Genomic DNA, 22100 nt, shown 5'->3' on the forward strand with positions numbered 1-22100 from the left:
CAGAAACAAGCTTAGAAGCCCACATGGATTTTTTGTCATCGGGAACACATAAATGGTTTCTTTGGTGTTGTTTTATTCTTTCGCGGGTTCCTTGTGCGATCAGTACGATGCTCAGATAAGTCCATATGAAGTGTAGAAACCTAGAGGCCAAAAGACATCCTTTCTTCGATGGTTCAACAAATAATGCCAGCCGATATTTTGCTCATTGCTCGTATTTTTCCTCGCTCCCACGGGCTCGGAAAAATAATACACTGACTCACAATGAGGCTGGGGATATCTAAGATAAATTAACAAAAAAGATGTCCAAACATTATGAATTATTTATTGTCATACTTTAATAAAGTTGTTTCTCTTTTGTCTGTGTATAATTTATATAATCTCAAATATGTAGGCAATAAAATCTTCATCACTATAATACATGTACAGAATATAACTGGCTATAGTAATACACTACATAAAAATCTATCATTTCAAATATCAGACTAAATTCTAGTAACTGAGAAACATGATATAAATTAAATTAAATACATTTATATAGCGCCATCTTCCATTAATTGTCCATGGCGCTTTACAATACTCTAAAAACCGTAAAAATTTAAATCATAAGAATTAAATACATTATATGATACAATACAATAAGGTTACGAATAAAAAGTGAAAACCACAAGTGAAAATTACAAATCAAATGCACGCTTAAAAAGATAAGTCTTAGGACTAGCCTTAAAAACTGCCTCTGATGATGATAGCCTGATCTGGAGTGGTAGTTTATTCCAGAGCCTTGGTGCCGCCACGGAAAAAGCCCTTTCACCATACGCTTTAAGATTCGCTCTAGGCTCATCCAGCAACCTGTTGTTTAAAGATCTTCGTGTGCGACGAGAGTCATTATACTTCAATAGGTCTTTAATGTAATCTGGGGCCAGTCCATTCAGAGCTTTGTAAGTTAGCAACAATATTTTAAAAATTATCCTATAATGAACTGGAAGCCATTGTAAGCTCCTTAGTATTGGTGTCCATATGTTCCTGCCTTAATAATGGATCTAAAACAATTTGAACTGATACAATAAGAAACATAAGTTCAACCTAACATCTAAAAAATCAGGATATTCTTAATCAATTGAAATTAGTAATTGTATCGATTATTTGCCAATATTTTTGCATGTGTACTGGCTATCAAATATGATTATACACCGTAATAAAATACTAATACAAAATACTTATCTTATTCTGAATGTACTTTTAAAAATACCTAATCTAACTGGCTATAGTAATACCTAACACAAAAATCTATCAATTCAAATACCGTATTCTCAATTCTGGCAACTGAGAACCAGTTAACCAGCTCTAGGGCTGTAGTTCGCCTCTTTAATTTCTAAAAAATAAAGCAAAACAACAAGCATGAGAAGGATATTCTTGTACTTAATACAAAGAATTTATTTCTCCTGTAATATATGTGTACACAGTGTAAGTGGAATTATTGAGCATGATATTCTGTATAGCCTCTTTATTCTTATTTTTCATTAAATGGTCCATATAAACTATTGTTTATTGCTTATCAACATCTTAATTTTTTTCATTCAAGATTTTTTCTCACGACAGATTAATCTTTAATATAATACCATACAGTTGCCAAATTTACTTTACAATAATTTCCTTGGAAGCCTCCAGAGAGAGGACAGAAAATAGCATTAACAAGGCAATTTCAAGAGGACATAGTGCGATAATCATGTTTATATGCAAAGCTGTCCAATTCGAAAGGGGAAAAAAAGTTACATCCAATGGGAAATATCTCCCTCCTATTGATCACTGTAATATAGGGGTCCACTGGTAACACTGATCAATTGCCACACCCCACCACTGGTGAGCAGCGGGGCATATAAAAAGTAAAATGTTAAAAATAGTATCCAAATACATACCTCTCTTTGGCGACCACTCTTCCTGGTTTTTTGTTCGCGAGCCTCATAACGGTCACTGCTCTTTAATTTCTGAGTTTCAAGACGTGTTCTGAAATATCTCTGTAATGCAGCTGTTCAAAGACATAATTATTACTAACTAAAATACCATGAGAATTTGATTGTTAAAAGATTCCATCAGTTAGGTTTTTCTACTTACACGACAAGCTGGTGGAGCTGCAACCGTCCTTTTTCTCTTTCTCCTGTTTTGGCGCCGACGGACGTTGGCACCACAATCACCACTATTTCCATTTACCAGACGGTTTTCAAGCCGCTTTAGAGCTTCCCTGTTTGCTTGATACCAAACCTGGAAGGACTACCTTTTGATACCGTGCCTCGTTGTGATGTACATTGTACCGAAAGTACTCAGCCTAGCTAACGCTGACGAGTACGAAGGAAGGCTTGAAGCAAGGGAAATTGTGGAGGGAAAATAATTACACGTTCGATCGACCCCTGTTAAATCTGCACTCGTTTAGGCAAACAGGCTTCTACCCCAAGTTTCGAAAAGGTAAGTGAGCTATACCTATGTCTGAAATTCTAGCTGTATGTAGGTCAAGGATATCTTGCAGCAAAGGAAGTTTAAGCTTCACGCCACGGTATCGAGGTGAATTCTATATCGAATGTTTGTTCGATTGCTTGTGTAGGAATTTGATTTCGTTTTATCACGATAAGTGATTGACGCTTTTATAAATTTGTGAAATTTCTTTTCTTTTAGGTGGGATAAGAACAATTATTAAAGTAAGCTTGTGATAAAATAGCTTACGAGGCATGCAAAGAGGTAGGGGTAGGGGGACGGGTTAGGGGGAAATGAACTGTTTGAAATAACGTGTTGCTTTTCAACAGTGGAGGATATGTACATTTTGTTTTAGACTGGGATGGAAATAAATAACAAGTTAGGCTCAATATCACATGATCAAATAAATAAAAATACAACCAATGCCGTAGAGTTTTTGTTCGCTGGGACGGGAGAGGAGTGGGCTTATAAGAGACCAAGCATTTTAGAGGCACATTTTTTGCAATGTTTGAAAATTCATAGACCATCGGATAGTCATGAGGGGAAACATCTTTGTCATCTGGGGTTGTACTTTCCTCAGGTGAACAAAATTTAAGAAACTCTCCTTGGAACTCGTTTGTTAGTTTCATATCCTTTAGGAATCTTGTCAGTATGAATTTTCTCATGTTTTGGAGTTCTACGAATCTTGTGTTGTTGCACTGCCCCGTAAAACGGTATTCCATTAAATCGTTCAAAGCTAAAACACCAAAAGCTAGTAACTGGTCCGTGGTCGGGAATAACCTCTTTCAAATGGTTGAGCAAGTGCATATTTGGGGTAATGGCATCTTTTCCATATAGAGTCTCTACTGTCTTGCAAAATTTTAGAATCAATCCGTCGGATTGATAGCAAGTTCCGTTTTTGTAATAGCGGACTAACAAAAATTTACATGCTGACACAAATTTCTGCTAGCACCGAAAATGTTCCTCTGGTAGAATACCCTGAAGGCAGAAAATAGAGTAACTGAGTGTCCAGTTTTTCCATTGCTCTGCTGTATATGAACCACAATTACTGGTTATCCTCATCGGTAATCGCCCAATGTCACTAGGAACCTCAACTGATTTTACCCTTTCCTCGATTTCGTTCAGTTGGCTAGGCGAAAAAAGTTTTGAGTCTGTCCATAGTTTGAACATTCCTTTGGCAGTTTCGTGAAAGAGATTGTGCATAGGATCAGCCGTGCAAAGTCTAATAACATCAAAGTAATCGAGTCTAAGTAAAATGCTATAATGGGTGATACCGTTTTGTTGCCCCAGGGCTTTTGTTTTGCACTGATTAATTTTAATGGCCATTCGACGATGTTCTTCACTTGCGCAGGGTTTCCATTAGCTTCTGTTGAATCCAGAGTAATCTCTCTCTTCCCTAAAACCACCCAAAAACTTCTTCAAGTAACGTAAACACCCAAGTTGAGCTGAATGCCCCTTGAATCCACAGATCTTTCTCGTTGCAGGAACGTCAGAAGACACACACAAAACGGCCGCACGGAACGTTAGGGCAATTATACTAAGGATAACTTTGATCTTGATCCCTTTCCACAAGGTTTTCAACTCATCCACAGCTGGCTCAAGAAATTCGTTTAAATCTTTTGGTTCCTTGCCTAATAAAGGAACAACGCCTACAATAATGATATTCTCCCATTTGAACCGTTCAGACCTGGGCAGATTTAAAATTGCTAAGTAAGACACTCCAACGGAATAATCCTAACGGCTTTTCATCGGCTGGAAAAAAGTCAAAGTTCAACATAAACCCGTAATTTCGTGGTTTATTCATGGAAGGTGAATCATCAACGTTCTGGAATTCTTTCCATGGATTTCCATCATAAACATCTGCCAAGGTATTTTCCCCCACTTCTCGTTTTCTCCTCAATTCCCAATTTATGGGAAAGTCTTTTCTCAAGACCAACTTCTCCTGATGATGCTGTTGCTGCAGTAGTACTTGATAGGGTAGAAGCCAGTTTTTTCCATTTTTAAGAGTAACCTTTGTCACGAGTGTGGCATTACCAGTTAGTTTTCTTCCTCTGGAGTAGTGATTGTTGTTACATTTTTTGTCACCTGTTGATTGTTTATCATCGAAATATAGGAGTCGCTCTTGTACAGTTTTGGGTGGTAAGAGTATGCTGCTTCGGATTCCGGTAAGTCTGCTGGCTCTCACAGGAAGAATGCCCTTATTTCAGTGCCTTTAAAGATGTCAAAACAGTGAGACTCATTTAAATTTAGCCTAAATTTAGGCAAAACCTAAAGCATCCTTAAAGGTTGACTTAAGCTTTAGGCGTCTTTAATTGTCAACCGAAATATCCAAAGCTAACAGTAACCTTTCATGAATCTTTACTTGAACATTAGGTGAACTTTAATAACGCAACTCGTTTAGCATCCTTTAAGTAGTCTCTTTTTTGGCACAAAATAGGGTTTTTAAGTAATATACATTTAATTTAACTTTAAGGTGAGAATTAAACGAGTCTCGCTGTTTTGACATCTTTAATTGACGCACTAAAGATGCTCTTATTTTGTTCAACGTGCAACTGCAAACTTTGTCGTGCTCACAATTCTTTCTGGGGTCGAAACATCTGTATTGAAAGCGACGGTTTTCATTTTTGCATCTCCTTTAAGAGCACATTCATGGCAATAACAAGAAGGCATGTTTTCTGCGCTCGCTTTAATGACTTCGTATCACGCTCAACTTTCGAAAGGCATGAGCAGAAACGTAACAGGAAGAACGTAACTGCTATTCAAAAGACAGGAAGTTTTCAGAACGGACAATCAATGTTTCAACTCTCAATAAAGTACTCTTCCGGTTATGGTAACGAAAAAAACCAACAAACAAACTAATTATACGACAATATCAAACAACAACCAAAATCATTAGTAGATAACACAGCTTTTGCAAAAGTGTCCTGTTTGTTTAGTACAAGCTTGTTTTTTTAACATCTTGGTCAGTTTATGCCACTCGGCCAATGTATTCCGTTTGAAAATTTACAAGATATGAGTTTATGCACGAACTCCGCGTTCTTCCTTTCTCACCTGATCAGCGTTTGACTAAGAACTATCTTCTTCTGCGTCGATTTCCAGACGCTCTTCCTGAACAAAATCTGTGGGTCCTGTAGGGAATTGGTGTAAAAGAAAAAATTAGTTGGCAGTGGTCTATCGCCTCAAGCAACGTTGAATAGCATTTACGTTCTCGTGTAAAGATAAAAATGTATAGTAGCTTATATATGTGTAACTCTTCCATATTCAAGGTAACTAACCTTCATCGTCAGATGAACTTGAAATTTCATGAAAGAAATCACGGGATCACGGGAGTTTGAAGTTGCCCCGAAAGTATCTGTTAAGTTCGTCTCGTTACGTTTTCGCTTATGCCTTTCGAAAGTTGAACGTGATACGAAGTCATTACAATGAACGCAGTAAACATATCCTTTCTTGTCATTGCGCTCCATGCGTTCTTTAAAGGAGATGCGAAAATGATAACCCGTCACCATAAATTCAGATATTTCGACAAAATTTGCTGCTGCACATGGAAAAAAATTGCTATTCTTGGCCAACGCAAGTGTTGGCTAATTTATAATCCATTTCCTATTGACAGTTCAGAATACAATAAGACTACTTTTAGTGCGTCAATTAAAGATGTCAAAACAACGAGACTCATTTAATTCTTAGCATAAAGTTAAATAAAATGTATATTAATTAAAAATCCTCTTTTGTGCCATGAAAGAGACCAGTTAAAGGATGCTAAAAGATTTGCGTTATTAAACTTCAACTTATGTTCAATTAAAGATTTATGAAAGGTAACTGTTAGCTTTTGGATATTTCGGTTGACTATTAAAGACGCCTAAAGCTTAAATCAACCGTTAAGAATGCTTTTGGTTTTGCCTAAAGGAACCGAAATAAGAGCATTCGTCCTGTTTATCCATAAGATTTCTTGTATACAGGCACTGATTTACTGCAAGTTTATGATGGTCCTCAGCAACACATTGGAAAAGTGTATGTAAGGTATTTGTTTCGCTTGCAGCCGTGGGAGCGCCCTATGCTCAGTATAATGCATTCAGTCATCACTAAAGTATGCTCCTTACCTGAGTGGCTGAACGCCACTAGAGTAATTAAGATCACAGAGAAATAAAATGCAGTGACCCATAGCTGTGCGGTTGAGAGTTGAAAACAAATTTCCCTTTTAGAAAGCGCTTTCTGTCGAAAGAGTACGAATGCAACAGGCTTGTGAACGTTCGCAGTTTTACCCGCACTTGATCTTGTGACGTCGAGACTCCATGACCAGCTTTGCACCAAATTGTAGAGCCAGCTAATTTGCATTTTTTTTCCGCACAAGCTCGTAAAACCGTAAAACCGCAAGATCAGATGGGGTAAATGCGCACAAGCCTGTTGCAAACGTGCACAGGCCTGTTGCATGCGTTCTCTTACAACAGACAAGATACAAAAAGCGCTTTCTAAACGGGAAATTTTGTTTCAACTCTCAACCGCACAACTATGGGTCATTACATTTTCTTTTTCTTTGTGATTTTTATTACTCTAGTGGCGTTCAGCTCAGGTAAGCCGTAATGCATTAGTGAAGACTGAATTCATCGTAGTTATGGCATTGAGCACAGAGCACTCCTACGGCCGCAAGCGAAACAAATACCTTGCTTGCACTTTTCCAATGGATCGCTGAGGGCCAACAGAAACTTGCTGCAAATCGATGTATGCATACATGAAATCCTAAGGATAGAGGCGTTGTCAGAAATTCGGTATTTCATTCTCTTATCAAAGGAGATAAGTGCAGAATTCATTGATGAACAAAAACTACAACTTACGCGTTTCGAGATATCGAGGCTATTGTTAATATGTTGAGATTCTACATTGGAGAAAAAAACCAAAACGTAATTCACAGCCAATGTTAGCGTAATGTAAGTTGCTCGTTACGAAATCTCAAATTTTTTCAACTTAATAATGGCCCAGCTCACCTTAGAGTCTCTGTCTGAGCTTCACAACGTGTAATCTAAGGGTTTGAGGTTCGAGGTTTGAGGTTTTACAAGCACTCTTATTTTGTCCTTGCGCTCGTTACATGACGCAAAAGGAAGCCGAACATATTTCTTCATTTTCACTGTTATACGTATAAAATTTCGGTTGCTCATTCAGCTCGAACCATCTTTTGTTTATCATTGTCAAAACACCTCTATGATAAAAATCCAATGATAAAGAGATATAAATATAAAAGGCGCTTTACGAGTCTGTAAATTTCTCTTCGTTGATTACAAATCGCAAGCGAAGGAAATAAGATGTTAGCAAGATGATGCTTTCAATGATTCGGTCATTGCAAGTTTTGATTGTAGAAAACATTCAATATGTTTTAGTTAGCAGTGAGTTATTTAAAAAATAACGCCAAGCTACGCATCAAAATTGTTTAGCCTTTACAAGACGTTTTTTTTGCAACTATTTCGGCTTTTGCAGGACTATTACATATTGATTCTGTCAATGATATAATAAAAATTATGATCTCAACAAATATAATATTGGGATGACGTAGCATGATGATAGATATGGCTGCAATTAGTTGAGTTATTTTTTCGCACGACGCGTTCGTTTCACAGGAAACGTTTGCTAACAAATTGTGTCGTGGTATCCTTGCAGCGAAAAGTGAGATGAATTTAGATATGAGGTGAGACTATCTTGATGTCACTGGCCGTACAACAGATAATTTGGAGCGGCTTGGATGAGGACAAAGTCAAAACCCTCGGCTCGCGATGGTATCTTCGTCTTTGAATTGAATAAATGTTTTCGATCCTTTTGTTTTGCCACGCGCTGTTACAATCGTTCCCTTTATGCTATGAACCACCAAAATTATACAAAGTCTTGTATTCCACGCCTCTTATATTAAAAACAATGGACGACCACGAGAAAGATTTAAAACAAAAACTAGCCTAAGGTTTTACGTCTTCAATAAAAACAACAGTTAACTCCGAAATGCTCGACAACAGCACGTGCACATGACGCGTACTGTCCAAAGTCCTGGTCCTACTCTTGCTAAAATTGGGCTGATGAGAAACTGTACAATCACGTTAGAAAATTTGACATAGTTTTAATTGTAAGGATGAGTACAGTAATGACAAGGATGATAATAATAAAAGTAACGATACAACTAATAATGACGATTGTGATAATAATACCAATAATGATGAAAATAATGACAAGCTAAAAAATTTATTCCAGATTTAAATCTAACGCTTAAAATCGGTCAGCATGTAACTTACATGCAAGCTTGTAAAAAGAGACTCACCGAACACCCCTGATAAAAGATCGGATAAAAATGGAGGTACTGATAATATATAATAAGGATGATGTTACAAGTTCTGATATTGAAATAGAAAGTGAAAAAAACTATATTACCCTTTATTCGATAGGTGCTGACCGTGAGTTTCTTGTAAAAATTCACGAAAGATGCTTGCTGCCGTGCTCTGTACCTACCGATCCACGAAAGTTGAAACATATCGATTGGTACCGCTGCTCTCCGAATCTTAAGAAAGATAGTTGCGCCAATGACGGAAAAATGGTCATGATAGCACAAGTTAAATTTATGAGAGAGAGAGAAGTCTTTGAACAAAACTTTGACGTTTACACCAACGGAACCTTAGTTATCAAAAAGGCACTACCTATGGATGATGGAATAATGTTTAAGTGTTCTGCCTTAGTGAGATCGATAGGGAGAGAAAATTTTACCGCGATCCTCAATATTGCCAGAGGTGATGTTTAAATAAGTGTTATATAGAGATGATAATAGTAATTAATAATAATGTATTTATATTAATAACAATGAGAATTTGGCAGTGGACAATCCACGTGGTGGCTTTTGTTGTCCACGGTTTCCAGGTCGAAATAAAATTTGGAGTGTTGTTTTACTGGGGGGAAGGATAATTGGAGAACCCGGAGGAAAAAACGGAGCAAGGACGTGAAGCAACAGAAACCCACTTGTAACGCCAGGGGACCGCTTATTGAGGTTCCCGGTAGCTTAACGTGCCCTTCAGTAAAATGTTCTGTTTCCATTCACGTTGGGAGTTTTAACAGTTTTGAAACAAGTTTACAATAAGACTGTCTGCGAAAGAAACAAATGGGACTGGTAAGTGTACCGAAAACGCTTCTCTGTTCTTTAAATTTTGATGTTAAAAAAAAATGGCTTTTGGGCCTTGAACCCTGCCGGACCTTTTTGAAAGGGGCGCCAGGTCCGGGAAGTAAATAGGGGCCACAGCGATGGGAGGCGAGCGTCCTCACAACTGCGCATGCGCCATCCCCACTCCTCGCTTTCGTTTATTTAATTGTATCACTTTGGATGCTGTTTCTTTGCAGCTTTGCTTTTCCCTTTTTAGCTAAAGGAATGCAAACTTTGATTTTTTTAGAACCGCCAAAATTAATATCAAGTAGCAGTCGAACGATTCGGGTCATTAAAGGAATGGATCTTACTGTGGATGTGCAAGTGCAGGGCTATCCGTACCCCTGGGTAACTTGGAGCCATAACGGGCTCCCCTTACCGAATACATTGAGTTTCGGTTCAGAAACAAAGCTTAAAATGCGTAACGTCACTGTACTTGATGGCGGACTTTACAGCTGTTACGCCAAAAATCCGCTTGGACACGATAACCTCACTTTTAACGTTAATGTTGAAGGTATTGATTTTATTTGTAGTTAGGCTAGCTTCGTGAGAGTAGATATAGCCTGTCAGTAAGTAGTCCTCGAATGATCCGGTCATTGAAGGAATGGATCTTCATATGGATGCGCAAGTGCATGGCTATCCTTACCCCTGGGTAACTTGGAGCCATAACGGGCTCCTCTTACAGAATACATCGAATGTCGATTCAGAAACAAGTCTTATAATCCGAAATGTCACTCTATATAAAGGCGGAAACTACACCTGTTTCACCAATAATCGGTTGGGAAATAATAGCTTCACCAAAGACGTTTATGTTGAAGGTATTGGTTTCATTCATAAATAGGCAAGCTTCTTTAGAGTAGATGTAGCCGTTCAGGAAAGAGAAACGCAGAGAAAGTTTGCTGTTTTTGGTCTATTATTTTTTTATTGTTTTTCGAGTTGTTTTTTTGCATTTTTTGTTTTACTTTCCTTGTTTGTTTTCTCTTATTTTCTTCTGTTTTGTTTTGTTTTGTTTTGTTTTGTTTTGTTTTTTTATCTAAACCTGCAGTTTTAGAGAAAAGCTTCATACCTATTCGCCCAAATTTTCCTACGAATCTGGGTCAGCTGGTGACGACGCCCGCAGCATCAGGTAGGCTCTCCCGCTCTTTAAACTTTCTAGAAACGAACGAGCTCTCAGCTTTTTCGCCCCGAAAACATATTTTCATTTGTTTGCCGCTAAATATTTCAATATTGGGCCAATATTCCGGGAAATATTGGCCCGGAATATTGGCCCAGGGTCGTGGCAGTACACAGACCGAGTGCGGCGAGGTCCGTGCAAAAACGACAGCGGGCCAATATTCCTTAGTACGAGTCGCGCAAGTAAGGTTAGTAAGAAGTTTATTGTGTGACATTCAGCCCAAACTTGTTTATTTAAATTGTCGGCTTTCGAGATAAAAACTACACAGCTTATGACTCTTTCCGTGGAAACAATCTGTATCATATATAGAATCCCAACCAATCACTAATTAATCAGAAGGCTTGGATTTACCGAAGGACTACCTTGTCATATAATACAACTTTTAGGCCTCTATAAGATATGAACAGCCAGGCAAAGTATACCAGTGATTCACTTTGCCACTCTGTTTCTACCCTTAGATTTCCAAACTTCACCATCTTCACTAACATCAGGTAAGTACAGTTTGTTCTATTTCAAATTCTCAATGTTAGTTTCGGAGCAAACTTTTAAACTGTATCCAAACTTATATAGTGTTGCATTGATTTTTATCAATCCTTTTTTTTTTACCTAAGGACTACCCTGCCATGAAACATAATTTTTAGGCCTCTATAAGATATGAAAAGTCAGGCAAAGTATACCAGTGATTTACTTTGCCATTCTGTTTTTACCCTTAGATTTCCAAACTCCACCATCTTCACTAACACTAGGTAAGCACAGTTTATTCTAGTTCAATTTTCGCATTGTCAGTTTTGGAGCAAACTTTTAAACTGCGTCCAAATATATATAGGATTGCATTGATTTTTATCAATCCGCTTTTTTTTACCTAAGGACTACCCTGCCATAAAATATGATTTTTAGGCCTCTAGAAGATATGAACAGCCAGGCAAAGTATACCAGTGATTCACTTTACCACTCTGTTTTTACCCTTAGATTTCCAAACTCCACCATCCTCAGTAACATCAGGTAAGTACAGTTTGTTCTATTTCAATTTTCGCAATGTCAGTTTTGGAGCAAATTTTTAAACTGTGTCCAAACTTATATAGTGTTGCATTGATTTTTATCAATCCTTTTTTTTTTTACCTAAGGACTACCCTGCCATGAAACATAATTTTTAGGCCTCTAGAAGATATGAACAGCCAGGCAAAGTATACCAGTGATTCACTTTACCACTCTGTTTTTACCCTTAGATTTCCAAACTCCACCCTCTTCAGTAACATCAGGTAAGTACAGTTTGTTCTATTTCAATTTTCGCAATGTCAGTTTTGGAGCAAATTTTTAAACTGTGTCCAAACTTATATAGCATTGCATTGATTTTTATCGATCCTTTTTTTCACAATCAAGAAGTTATTTACTTTGCCACTCTGATTCTACCCTAAGATATCCACACTCCACCATCTTCGCTGACATCAGGTGAGTACAATTTGTTCTATGTCAGTTTTAGAGCAAATTTTAAACCTTGCCCAAACTTATATAAGATCTCATTGACTTTTATCAATCCTTTTTTCACGACCAAAATCTTTATCAGTGGTATTTGTTTATCATCGAACTCAACTCTAGTATATCTCAAAGCCGCACTTGTGGAATTTCACACGCACTGATAGAATGTGATCTGCAACCTGCTTACTTTAAGAATTGTCTTCTTTCCTTTCATACCCACATTCTTCCACTTTTCTCTTCACTCTCCTCCATTTCAATACTCTTCCTCATCCCTATTCCTACTTATACCCTCTCCTTCTAATAGAAAAGCAATGACAGTCGAACCTGTGTTAAGCGGTCACAAACGCGGAAAAGCAGTGTGACTACTTCATACAGGTTGACCGCTATGCAGGCTCCTCAGAACAGAGGTAATATAAGAAATTCTTTCTTGAGAAGCATACTACTATTTTTAACCAATGCTTTCCTTTAGGAATGTTTAGGGCCAAAGGCTACACAACATCCAACTCTGGCTTTCTAAAGCACTTTTAAAATCAATTCGGGGAAACAAAGTACTATATAAGCGTTTTTTGATCCCGGCCCCATCCCCCAAAGAGAGTATCGTTATAAGTGCTGTAAGAATAAACTCAGTCACTCTTTACGAACAGCTAAATGTCAATATTACGCTAAGAGGATGGAAGAGGCAAAAAGTAATGTAAAATGCACCTGGAGGCTGCTCAATGAGGACCTGAACAAAAAAAACTTCGAAACCGACATTGCCGTCGTTATTTTTAAACAACGACGGCAATGTCGGTTTCGAAGTTTTCTAAATTTAAAAATTTGACAACATAGACTTCTCAGATCCTAGACAAACTGCTGAGCAGTTTTATATATACCTCACAAATATTAGTCCCAGTCTAGCAAGGAATATTCCCGCATCTCATAAATTGCACCGTCACTTTCACTCCGTGGATTTTATTGATTCTTTATATTTTAATGAAATTTCTGAGCATGAAGTAGTCAGTATTTGTAATACTTTGCGCTCTGGGAAAGCTACAGGCTTCGATAATATTTCCACAAGTCTTATCAAAGAAACTATTACTTTAATTTGCAGTACTTTGATTCATATTTTTAATTTAAATCGCTAGGTTCTGGAGTTTTCCCAGCAGAGCTAAAGATTGCTCGTGTCGCATCATTGTTTAAAACTAGTGATAGGTCATTATTTTCAAATTACAGACCTATTTCTTTTCTGCCCTCTTTCTCTAAAATTTTAGAAAAACTTGTCTACGATATCATTATTGATTATTTGAGTAAATATAAGATACTATTTGATAATCAATTCAGTTTTCGCAAACAGCATTCCATTGAATATGCCCTAGCACTTTTATATGACAAAATTCCTTCTGCTATTGATAATGATGAGATAACAGTGGGTATAATCATTGATTTGTCTAAACAACTGTGAACCATCACATTTTACTCGATAAGCTTCTTCTCTATGGCATTCGCGGTGTTGCATCTAACTGGCTTAAAGACTACTTAAACAATCGACAACGTTTTGTTCAGTTAAATGGATTTCATTTATCCTATTCAAAGATCAAGTGTGTTGTCCCTCAGGGTTCCATTCTTAGTCCTCTGCTCTTTCTAATCCACATCAATGATATGTGTGATGTCTCAAAGGTTTTAGACTTCATTCTTTGTGCTAATGGTACAAAGATCTTTTCCCCTCATAAAAATTTGAATTTTATAGAGAAAACCTTGAAAAAGAATTATCTAACTTAACATACTGGTGCAGAGCCAATAAACTTTCGATAAATATGATTAAATCAAATTTCATGGTTTTCAAACCAAGACAGAGGAGGGAAAATCTTAACATTATACTAGAGATTCACTAATGTACTATTGACCAAGTTAAAGAGGCTATATTTTTTAGGTGTTATCCTTGACGGAAATTTTTCATGGAAACTGCACATTGCTAATATCGCTGGGAAAGTTTTAAAATATATTAGCATAATCTACAAAGCTACTCTCTGCTTAACAACCTTAACTATATGTACCCTGTACAATAATCTTGTTTATCCCCACTTACTTTATTGCATTACGGTATGGGGTTCCACTTATCCATCCACCTTGAAACGTATCGTCCTGTTCTAGAAAAAGGTGGAACGAGTTATATCAAAAAGTACTCTTTTAACGCCTATACTGAGCAGTTAAAAATTCTTAAGCTATACAATATACATCGATTTCAAATAGGAAAGATCATATTTTTGTTCAAGATAAGCCGTCTTCCCGATGCTCTTAAAATATAATTTTCGTTTTCGAGTAGCAATCATTGCTATTACATCAGACAATACAATTCCTTGTACGTACCCCTTACAGAACAAACATCGGACAGTTTGCGCTATGTTTGCAAGGACCTAAATTTTTCAATTCTCTGAATATGGAGATCCAAGACGTTGGCACACTTTCCCTGTTTAAGTCTAAATTGCAAACATTAATCCAAAGTTAACTCCCTCTTATTCTTCTTTATTTATTTATTTTTTACTATCATTTTTTTTCTTTTTCTTTCTTTCTTTTTCTTTTTGTACCTAGATCACTCCATAAAACTGATATCTCACTTTTTTAAAATATGAGGAGCCTGTAGCTCGCATAAGCCGCTTTGTTTCCCCACGGGTTTCCTCGCCTCATGATAAATCTTCAGCTATATCATATTAATGTATATGTTATTCCATTTTTATTTCTACTGATGTATCATAAATACAAAATGGCAAAATAAAAAACATTTTAAAAAATAAAATAATGGAACACCCCAATTTTTTTTTGTCTTATTCCTCCAATGATTACATCTGCATCTTTTTCAAGAGAAATAAAAAAGCCTTTTATGCTTCTATTTCCAATCAAGCAGTTTTTTTGCATATATTGTTGTTCCATTTAAATTTCTTTTATTTATCTTGATAACACTGAAGACGGTTAAGATATGTGGAGGAGAAGAGGAAAATTTGAAAGGAAGATCGAAGACTCTGTCCTCAGTGAAAGAGGAGAAGAGTCTTCTGTTGTTTTTTAATTGGATACTCTCGGTTTACGTGAAACTTTCTTTTTAGGCGTTGCATGATGCTTTGACAACCTCTTTATCGTGTTCATACGTAGGTGACACTCTGTATGGTAATGAATATTTCCACATTTTATGTTTAACTCCCTTCTGACATCTGTGCACATGACCAGAAAGAATGGTGTAATTGTTTTCTTTGTTTGTATGTTAACTTTTTTATCCTGTAGAAAAGAAAGAAACAGGCGAAAACTCGATCGATATCTTTACGAATTTAATTAGTACAACTGATTTCAGATGTTTCAACTGCTCTGGTTTTCTATTCAACTGTTCATTTTTCACCAGTATTACTCTTTTCTTCCCCATGATACCATTTCGCATAAAAATTAAGGTTAATTCATCCTTACACACAAGGAAAATATGGCCATAGCGATTTATGTAACAGATACTTCAATCAATAACAGCTTTTAGGATCGTCTGGAGAAAAATCGTGAACTTCTGTTACAAGCTGAATTTTTCTGTTGGTGTCCAACTATACGAAAAAAAATTTTCCCGATAAAATCCCACACGAATAGAACCCACATGATCCTTCCCTACTCACACAAAACGTTAACATGTAACGTGCACTGTGTTGGATGGTTTCTGTGATCCATAGTGTTACTTAGTGCATGTAATTTGTATAACAATTCATGACCGAAAAGAAAAAATAACTGTTCGTTCTTAGGAAAGGAAGATGGGGCAGTCTTCATCTGGTCAACCTGGATTTATCCTGCACTTCTCATATTTTTTGATATAGTCACTATTTGTTTGGTTTTGTGTCTGTATGTAAAAATCAAGAGCATCCAAGATTGTGTCAATAGAATGGAAATTCCACCTGTTCGTAATCGTGCCTTTAACGCTAGCAGTGGCGATGGCGATGAACATGCCCAAACACAGGAGGGAAACATAGAGTTTCAGAGAGCTTCATAGAGCTTCATGTTTCCGCTACATTTACGTTTTGCGGAAACGTGTTATACTAAGTCTTGGCGATTCTATCAAGTTTCCGTCATGTTTCCGGAACGGAAATTTAAAGTCATGTTTCCGTCATATTTAAGTCAGGACGTTTCCGCTGTTGTTAGTTATGGTTATGTTTCTGCAACGGATTTTTAATATTCTTGTTGAATATTTGCAATAAAAACAAACCGATCATGGTTTTGTGCATGGTTTTTACTATTTTGACGAAATTGAAACGTTAGGAAATTGCACTTACATATCAATGAAATTCTAAATATGGATTTTCAGAACAATTATCGTGAGAAAGTTTGTATATGAATTATACAAAAAACCAACTACCGACTGCTGATACGGCCTGCAAAGTAATAAAAATAATATTATAACGCAGCATGAAATGGCCACTTTACTCTTCTTCATTTTTGCGTAAAAAACAAATTCCATGTTCCGTAAGCATGCGTTGACGCAGAGACTGCGCAAAGCCGACTCTGTAATCAATATTAAAGGCGCGTAAAGGGCGTAGATTGGGATAGTTTTAGTTCACGGATCAATATTGAAAGAACTGAATGTAACCTAGAACATAGTCCAAAGTAAGGGGCGGAGCAGAGACACAATGATGTACTGAGAATCTAAACATCTTTTTTTCCACGAATATGTCAATTCACCATATTGGGACAATGGAAAGCGCAAAAATGCCATGGTAGACATATGTATGTATAGACGATTAAGAATATATGAAGGTCATATATTTGAATTGCGGATAAAGACATGAATGAAAGTGATCTTCGCAGTGATGTGCACTACTTAGGCAGTAGTGAAAATAAGGCCTGAAAAAAATTCAGGCCTGTACGGGATGTATGTATGTTTATAACTGTACATAAAATTAGATATTAGTGACGGTTTCAGGTCATATTTTTGAACCTCGTACTTTGTGGCTGTATTGCATTGTTGTGTCGCGAATCGAACGTCACCATTTTGCAAATTTCACTGCGTTAAGTTTCCACTGTTCCCAAGCGTACAGAGATGAAAATCAGTAAGCATGACTTTGTATTCCTTAGTTTCATTTCGTTTAAGTTGTATCTTGATCATTGTTAGTTTTATCTTGCGTTTGTGTATTTTTTGTAATGCAACTATCGTTCGCGGCGTTGGTAATTCCGTGTCGCTTAAATTTGCCTTTTGTTTGTAGTTTAGCTTTAAGTTATCGAGCACTAGTGGAATAAGTTATATTGGTTCGTACGTCTGTTAATTTATGTGTTGATATCAATTCAACGACCCTCCAACCTGTGCGACGCCTAGGCCCTCAGTTTAGTTACAGTATTACACTATGGAACAGGGCAACAATACGAACAGAAACGGTCCGCTCGATCTTTAATTTCCTTTTCAGTTTTTTATACATAATTTTCTCAGAAACAAGCTTCGAAGCCCACAAGGATTTTTTTAATGTCATCGGGAACACATAAATGATTTCTTATGCGTTGTTTTGTTCTTTTGCGGGTTCCTTGTGCGATCAGCACGATGCTCAGATTAGACCATACGAAGTTTTGAAACCTAGAAGCCAAAAGACATCCTTTCTTCAATGGTTTAGCAAATAATGCAAGCTGAAATTTAGCTCATTGCTCGTATTTTTCCTCGCTCCTACGGGCTCGGAAAAATACCACACAGCTCGCAAAATATCTGCGCGTATTATATGTTAAGCCATTGAATGAGGTGTACATATTGACTTTTTGGGGCCCTAGAGCAGGCTTGACCTTAAAATATCACGGTGATACAAACGTGTGGTTTTCACTACCCTTCCAATGTAGATGGAAGGAAAATTTAAGTAATTGATCAAGTTAAGTTAAAATATCCTAGTCGCCGACTTGGAAACTTTTGCTTCTTTGGCCACTAATCACTTGCTCTTACGGGGCGTAACCAGGATTTTTAAAGGGAGGGAGGGTTCACGCTGTGTCAAACAGAGGATTCTCAGCTGTTTTCGCCACCTGAATATTAATGCTTGTTTGCTCAAAAAAGGGGGGAGGATCATTGTTTTCAAGGGAACGGAGGGAAGATCCGTCGCTTCCAATAAATTTTAAACAGTCCGGGTCATAACCATTTCTGGATACTTGATGACGTCATGAATATGGATGTCGTAGTGGGACCTCGAGGAAACTCATTCATTGCTTTCTTCGAGCCCTAGCGACTTTGTTTCCTTGTCATATCCCATGAAACCTTGCAAAATTACAGAAGACAAGCAATTACATACAACAAGCAAATAATTGATGGCGGTAGCGATGACGAGACAGAAAAATTCAGATGAAAAGTCGGGTGGAGGTGCATGTTGCGAAGGGTTCGATCGAGGAATAGCCTCTCTTTAGTTGAGGTTTTCAGGTATGCAACATTTTTTTAATTCCTATAAAAAATCTTTAAAAAAACTAGAATACATTTGCTTCCAATTTGTCAAAATTCCAATCGAGTGCACGAAGTTTTTGCTTGAGTGCACGGATGTTGAAAAGGACAATTATTTATCGGATCTTTATAATATAAGGCTACATTGTGAATTTCAGATCAGGCCAATGGCATGGATGAACACATTAAATATCTCGAGACACTTTGTCGTCTTTGTGGCACAAATCTGCCGTGGACCAAGGTCAGTGCTGCAAACAAAGAATCTTTTAAATCGGAGCTCTGGATGAAATTTCGAAGCAATTTCGATCTTGACAGCAGAAAGATTCATCCATCCTCAATTCGCTCGGGGTGCAAGCGATTTCTATATAGAGTTCGCGGATGCACACTAAAAAATAATTCCAGGAAATCACGGATCTTACACATAAACGTGGTTAACCAGCGAGTAAGTTCTCTTTCGGGCAAACATAAAACAAAGAGCTATTTGTTCACTGGGCTCTCACATCTTCAGGTATCGTGTCCGGGAAATGTGCGATAAGAGCGGCATGAAGATGAAAATAAAAAAAAATCACATTGGTGGAAAGCCTTGCCGAAGTGTCTCTATTGACAGCATTCCGGAAACAAAGGTTGTGGTTTAACTTCACGAACTGATGAAAGTGAAATTTTCGTCTACAACCACGAGGGACTTGACTATAATTGCGAAACTCGTTTAAAGACACCGCACGTGCTTTCACATTTTGCAGTGATGGACCTATACAAAGTTCTAAACATAGTGTTCAAATCAAAGAGTAAATGTAAAGGATATATTTATGCTGACTAAAAGCTATAGGACCGAATTTGTAGTGTCCAGAGACCTAGATTCTCCCGCGAATCGATCAATAGCGCGCAAAATACCTTGTAAGATTCTTTTGCATTAAATTCGATTATGTATATTCGTCTTAAAATAGATTATGACTACTTGCTTTTATTTTATCCCACTCATGTGTTTATTGGCGTTTATTTTCCAGGTATCATCATTTCAAGATCAAAGTTCCACGTGGAACACCGCATTTTCTTCAAAGTGAAGACGACAACACGTGACTGCACGCACTGGCTTGTCTTCTTCCACGAGAAATGTAACGCATTCCAGAGGCTCTACGAGAAGTCCAGATTTTCAGAAAATCGCAGAGAAAGACATACACTTTAGAAGATGTCAAAGGGCAGCATAACGGCAGGGTTCAGCACTTCCTAAACATACCGCTGCATGGTTTGCTCTGATGTGACAAAATAAGCAGGATTGAAGGGTTAGTTACTGTTTTCTTGCTTTACTGTTACTTTTTGGTAAAGCCTTGATGGACTGAAATTGATACATGCCTATTTAGAAATCGGAGAGAAGCAAGATATTGTCTTTCCTCGATCTATACTGGAGAGAAACGAAATTATCCCGATTCCGCTATCTCACACCTCTCTCGTCCCTGTTGTTATCAGTGCGCGTTATTTGGTTCAACTTTATTTCATTGTTTTTCTTGTAACCCGAAACAGGGAAGTCAACGGAGAAGTGACAGTAACATTGAGGCCGAGCTCTTCTCAGAAGTTCTCCAGATACAAACAGGCTGGCGGAGGAGCTTTTATTCCTGCGACACTCTTGGTGAAAGGACCACAGCGTTACAAAGAATTTGTACTGGAAAGAATCCGTTGTACTCTTCCAGAATGCGAGAATGTCGAGGAAATGCATTTTGAATATTTGAAATAAATGAATATTTTTAATTGTATCTTACTTTCAGTCTTTAGCAGCAAATTTTGTTTCGGTGTACTACCGCATTACAACATGGCCGCCACAAAAAAAAACAAAAACAAAAACAAAAAAAAAAACAAAAAAAACAAAAACAAAAACAAAAAAAAAAAAACAGGTTCTTCTTGCTTCTAGTTCCTCTCGGCCAAATTTGCTTTGTTTTGGTTTTGATCTCACCCAATCGCAAAGCTCGAAACCGATATCCAGAAATGGTTATAGCCCGAACTGTTAAAGGGGAAAATATTGAGAAAATCGACTGCCAAAGCAGTATTACTTTAATACAAAACAAATAAATTTCCTCGTGATACAACTAAAAACCTCCAATAATTTACTTTTCTGAAAATGATATGTAGACTCCAATGTCGCTATTATTTTATATTGTTGAAGACTTGCTCCACCTTTCACCATGGTGCGAAGTTAAGGTGCACCAAGTATGCGTTTTTTTTGGAATTTCCATCCTATTTCTTCTCTCTGTTTTTCCAACACCATAACGTTTTTTTTTTCAGGATAACTTTGGTAAATTCCATCGTGCAAACAATTCTTGTGAATTATAGGGGCTTTTCGGAGAATGGAGGCACCATTTAATATCTTACAACAGTAGCAAACCAGGTTGAAGTGATTTAAAATCCTCACTTGAGCAAGACACATCTTAATTACGTTGAGCAAGTAATTTGTGGAAGAGACATACCAAAGTCATGTTTGGACTGTCAGTTGGATAACCTGGCACTAATGGGGTAAACTTTCTGTATACTCGTGGGAGGACAAACACAGCTACTCTGTTGTACTCAATCCTTGAAAGGTAACTGCTTAATAAAACAAATTGACATCATGATTTTCTCATGGGTAGAATGTTAATGAGAGTTAGCAGCCGAACGTGATCGGGCCAAATGCTCGTGCAAACATAACCCTAACCCTGTTAACCAATTAAACGAACAGATGAATTGATTGAGCATGACGATTTCCTGTTAAATAATCTCTGCTTCAATAGAAAACATACAAAAACCTTGTCAGCTTCTTGTCTGAAGATAATTATGACATGAATAGGTCAATAGAACCACGACCGTGACACACACGTGTCTTTATCATCACTATAAAGTGAATTAATAAAGAGATAAATAGAAAGATATATAGATGAGTGAAACATGCAACATTCGTTCCTGAGAAATACATTTCCTGATCTTTTATCTCATAAAATGGCCCCTTGACTTCAAATAAAAGAGGAAGTTGTGTGACTTTTTCTTTTTTGAAGTGAATGCTAACCTCAGTTCCCCATTGGACCTAACAAAGTAATTAATTTCACTTTTTTTCAACTTGCGGTCGACCGTCAACTGTTCGCTGAATCGACGTTCATTCAAATTTGTAGCAGAGTTTCAACGTGATATGTACATCTCTTTGGGAATAATTCCTCTAAATTTCTTTTTTCCGTCGAGCTCAATATTGAGATCCAAAGGTACGTTTATTAGAGCTCTTAGTTTGTTTTATGAAACCCCAGAATCTACACGTTGTTCGGCAGATGTTTGAGTTACTAATAACTATGGCGGCATAAATACTAATTCACAGCCGGGGAAGTCACAACAAGGACATGGTTTGTCTGCTAATACTATTTTATTCGCCGGTGATTTGCATTGCTCATGACTGCTTGAACTTTTACTTCCAAATTTCA

General features: G+C 37.2%; 1 protein-coding gene and 1 pseudogene across 4 annotated transcripts; one reads left to right on the top strand and one right to left on the bottom strand.

Moving 5' to 3' along the window:
• Positions 1-530: 530 nt before the first annotated feature.
• On the bottom strand, positions 531-4398 carry LOC136281828 (uncharacterized; annotated as a pseudogene).
• Positions 4399-6911: 2513 nt separating this feature from the next.
• On the top strand, positions 6912-20334 carry LOC131777433 (neural cell adhesion molecule 1-like). 4 transcript variants are annotated; one of them, XM_066168147.1, is made up of 12 exons: positions 6912-7030; positions 8880-9218; positions 9870-10136; positions 10668-10748; positions 11255-11287; positions 11510-11542; positions 11766-11798; positions 12023-12055; positions 12213-12245; positions 16019-18910; positions 19674-19949; positions 20188-20334. In XM_066168147.1, exons 1-10 carry the CDS (start codon positions 6970-6972, stop codon positions 16261-16263), a joined length of 1158 nt encoding a protein of 385 aa, XP_066024244.1. In that variant the 5' UTR covers positions 6912-6969; the 3' UTR covers positions 16264-18910; positions 19674-19949; positions 20188-20334. The 4 variants fall into 4 exon arrangements, with proteins under 4 accessions (XP_066024244.1, XP_066024245.1, XP_066024242.1 ...); XM_066168148.1 differs by lacking the exon at positions 11510-11542; XM_066168145.1 differs by lacking the exons at positions 16019-18910; positions 19674-19949; positions 20188-20334 and adding an exon at positions 13397-15993.
• The last annotated feature ends 1766 nt before the right edge of the window (positions 20335-22100 follow it).

Source organism: Pocillopora verrucosa, chromosome 6 (genome assembly GCF_036669915.1).
Source record: "Pocillopora verrucosa isolate sample1 chromosome 6, ASM3666991v2, whole genome shotgun sequence".
NCBI lineage: Eukaryota > Metazoa > Cnidaria > Anthozoa > Scleractinia > Pocilloporidae > Pocillopora > Pocillopora verrucosa.

What these genes read in the sequence shown, in the direction of transcription:
- LOC131777433 (XM_066168145.1), top strand. Translation starts at nt 6,970, where the DNA reads ATGGGTCATTACATTTTCTTTTTCTTTGTGATTTTTATTACTCTAGTG. An exon ending in TTTTAACGTTAATGTTGAAG is followed by an intron (nt 10,137 to 10,667) that starts GTATTGATTTTA and finishes CTAAACCTGCAG; the next exon opens with TTTTAGAGAAAAGCTTCATA. An exon ending in ACCATCTTCACTAACATCAG is followed by an intron (nt 11,288 to 11,509) that starts GTAAGTACAGTT and finishes TTTTACCCTTAG; the next exon opens with ATTTCCAAACTCCACCATCT.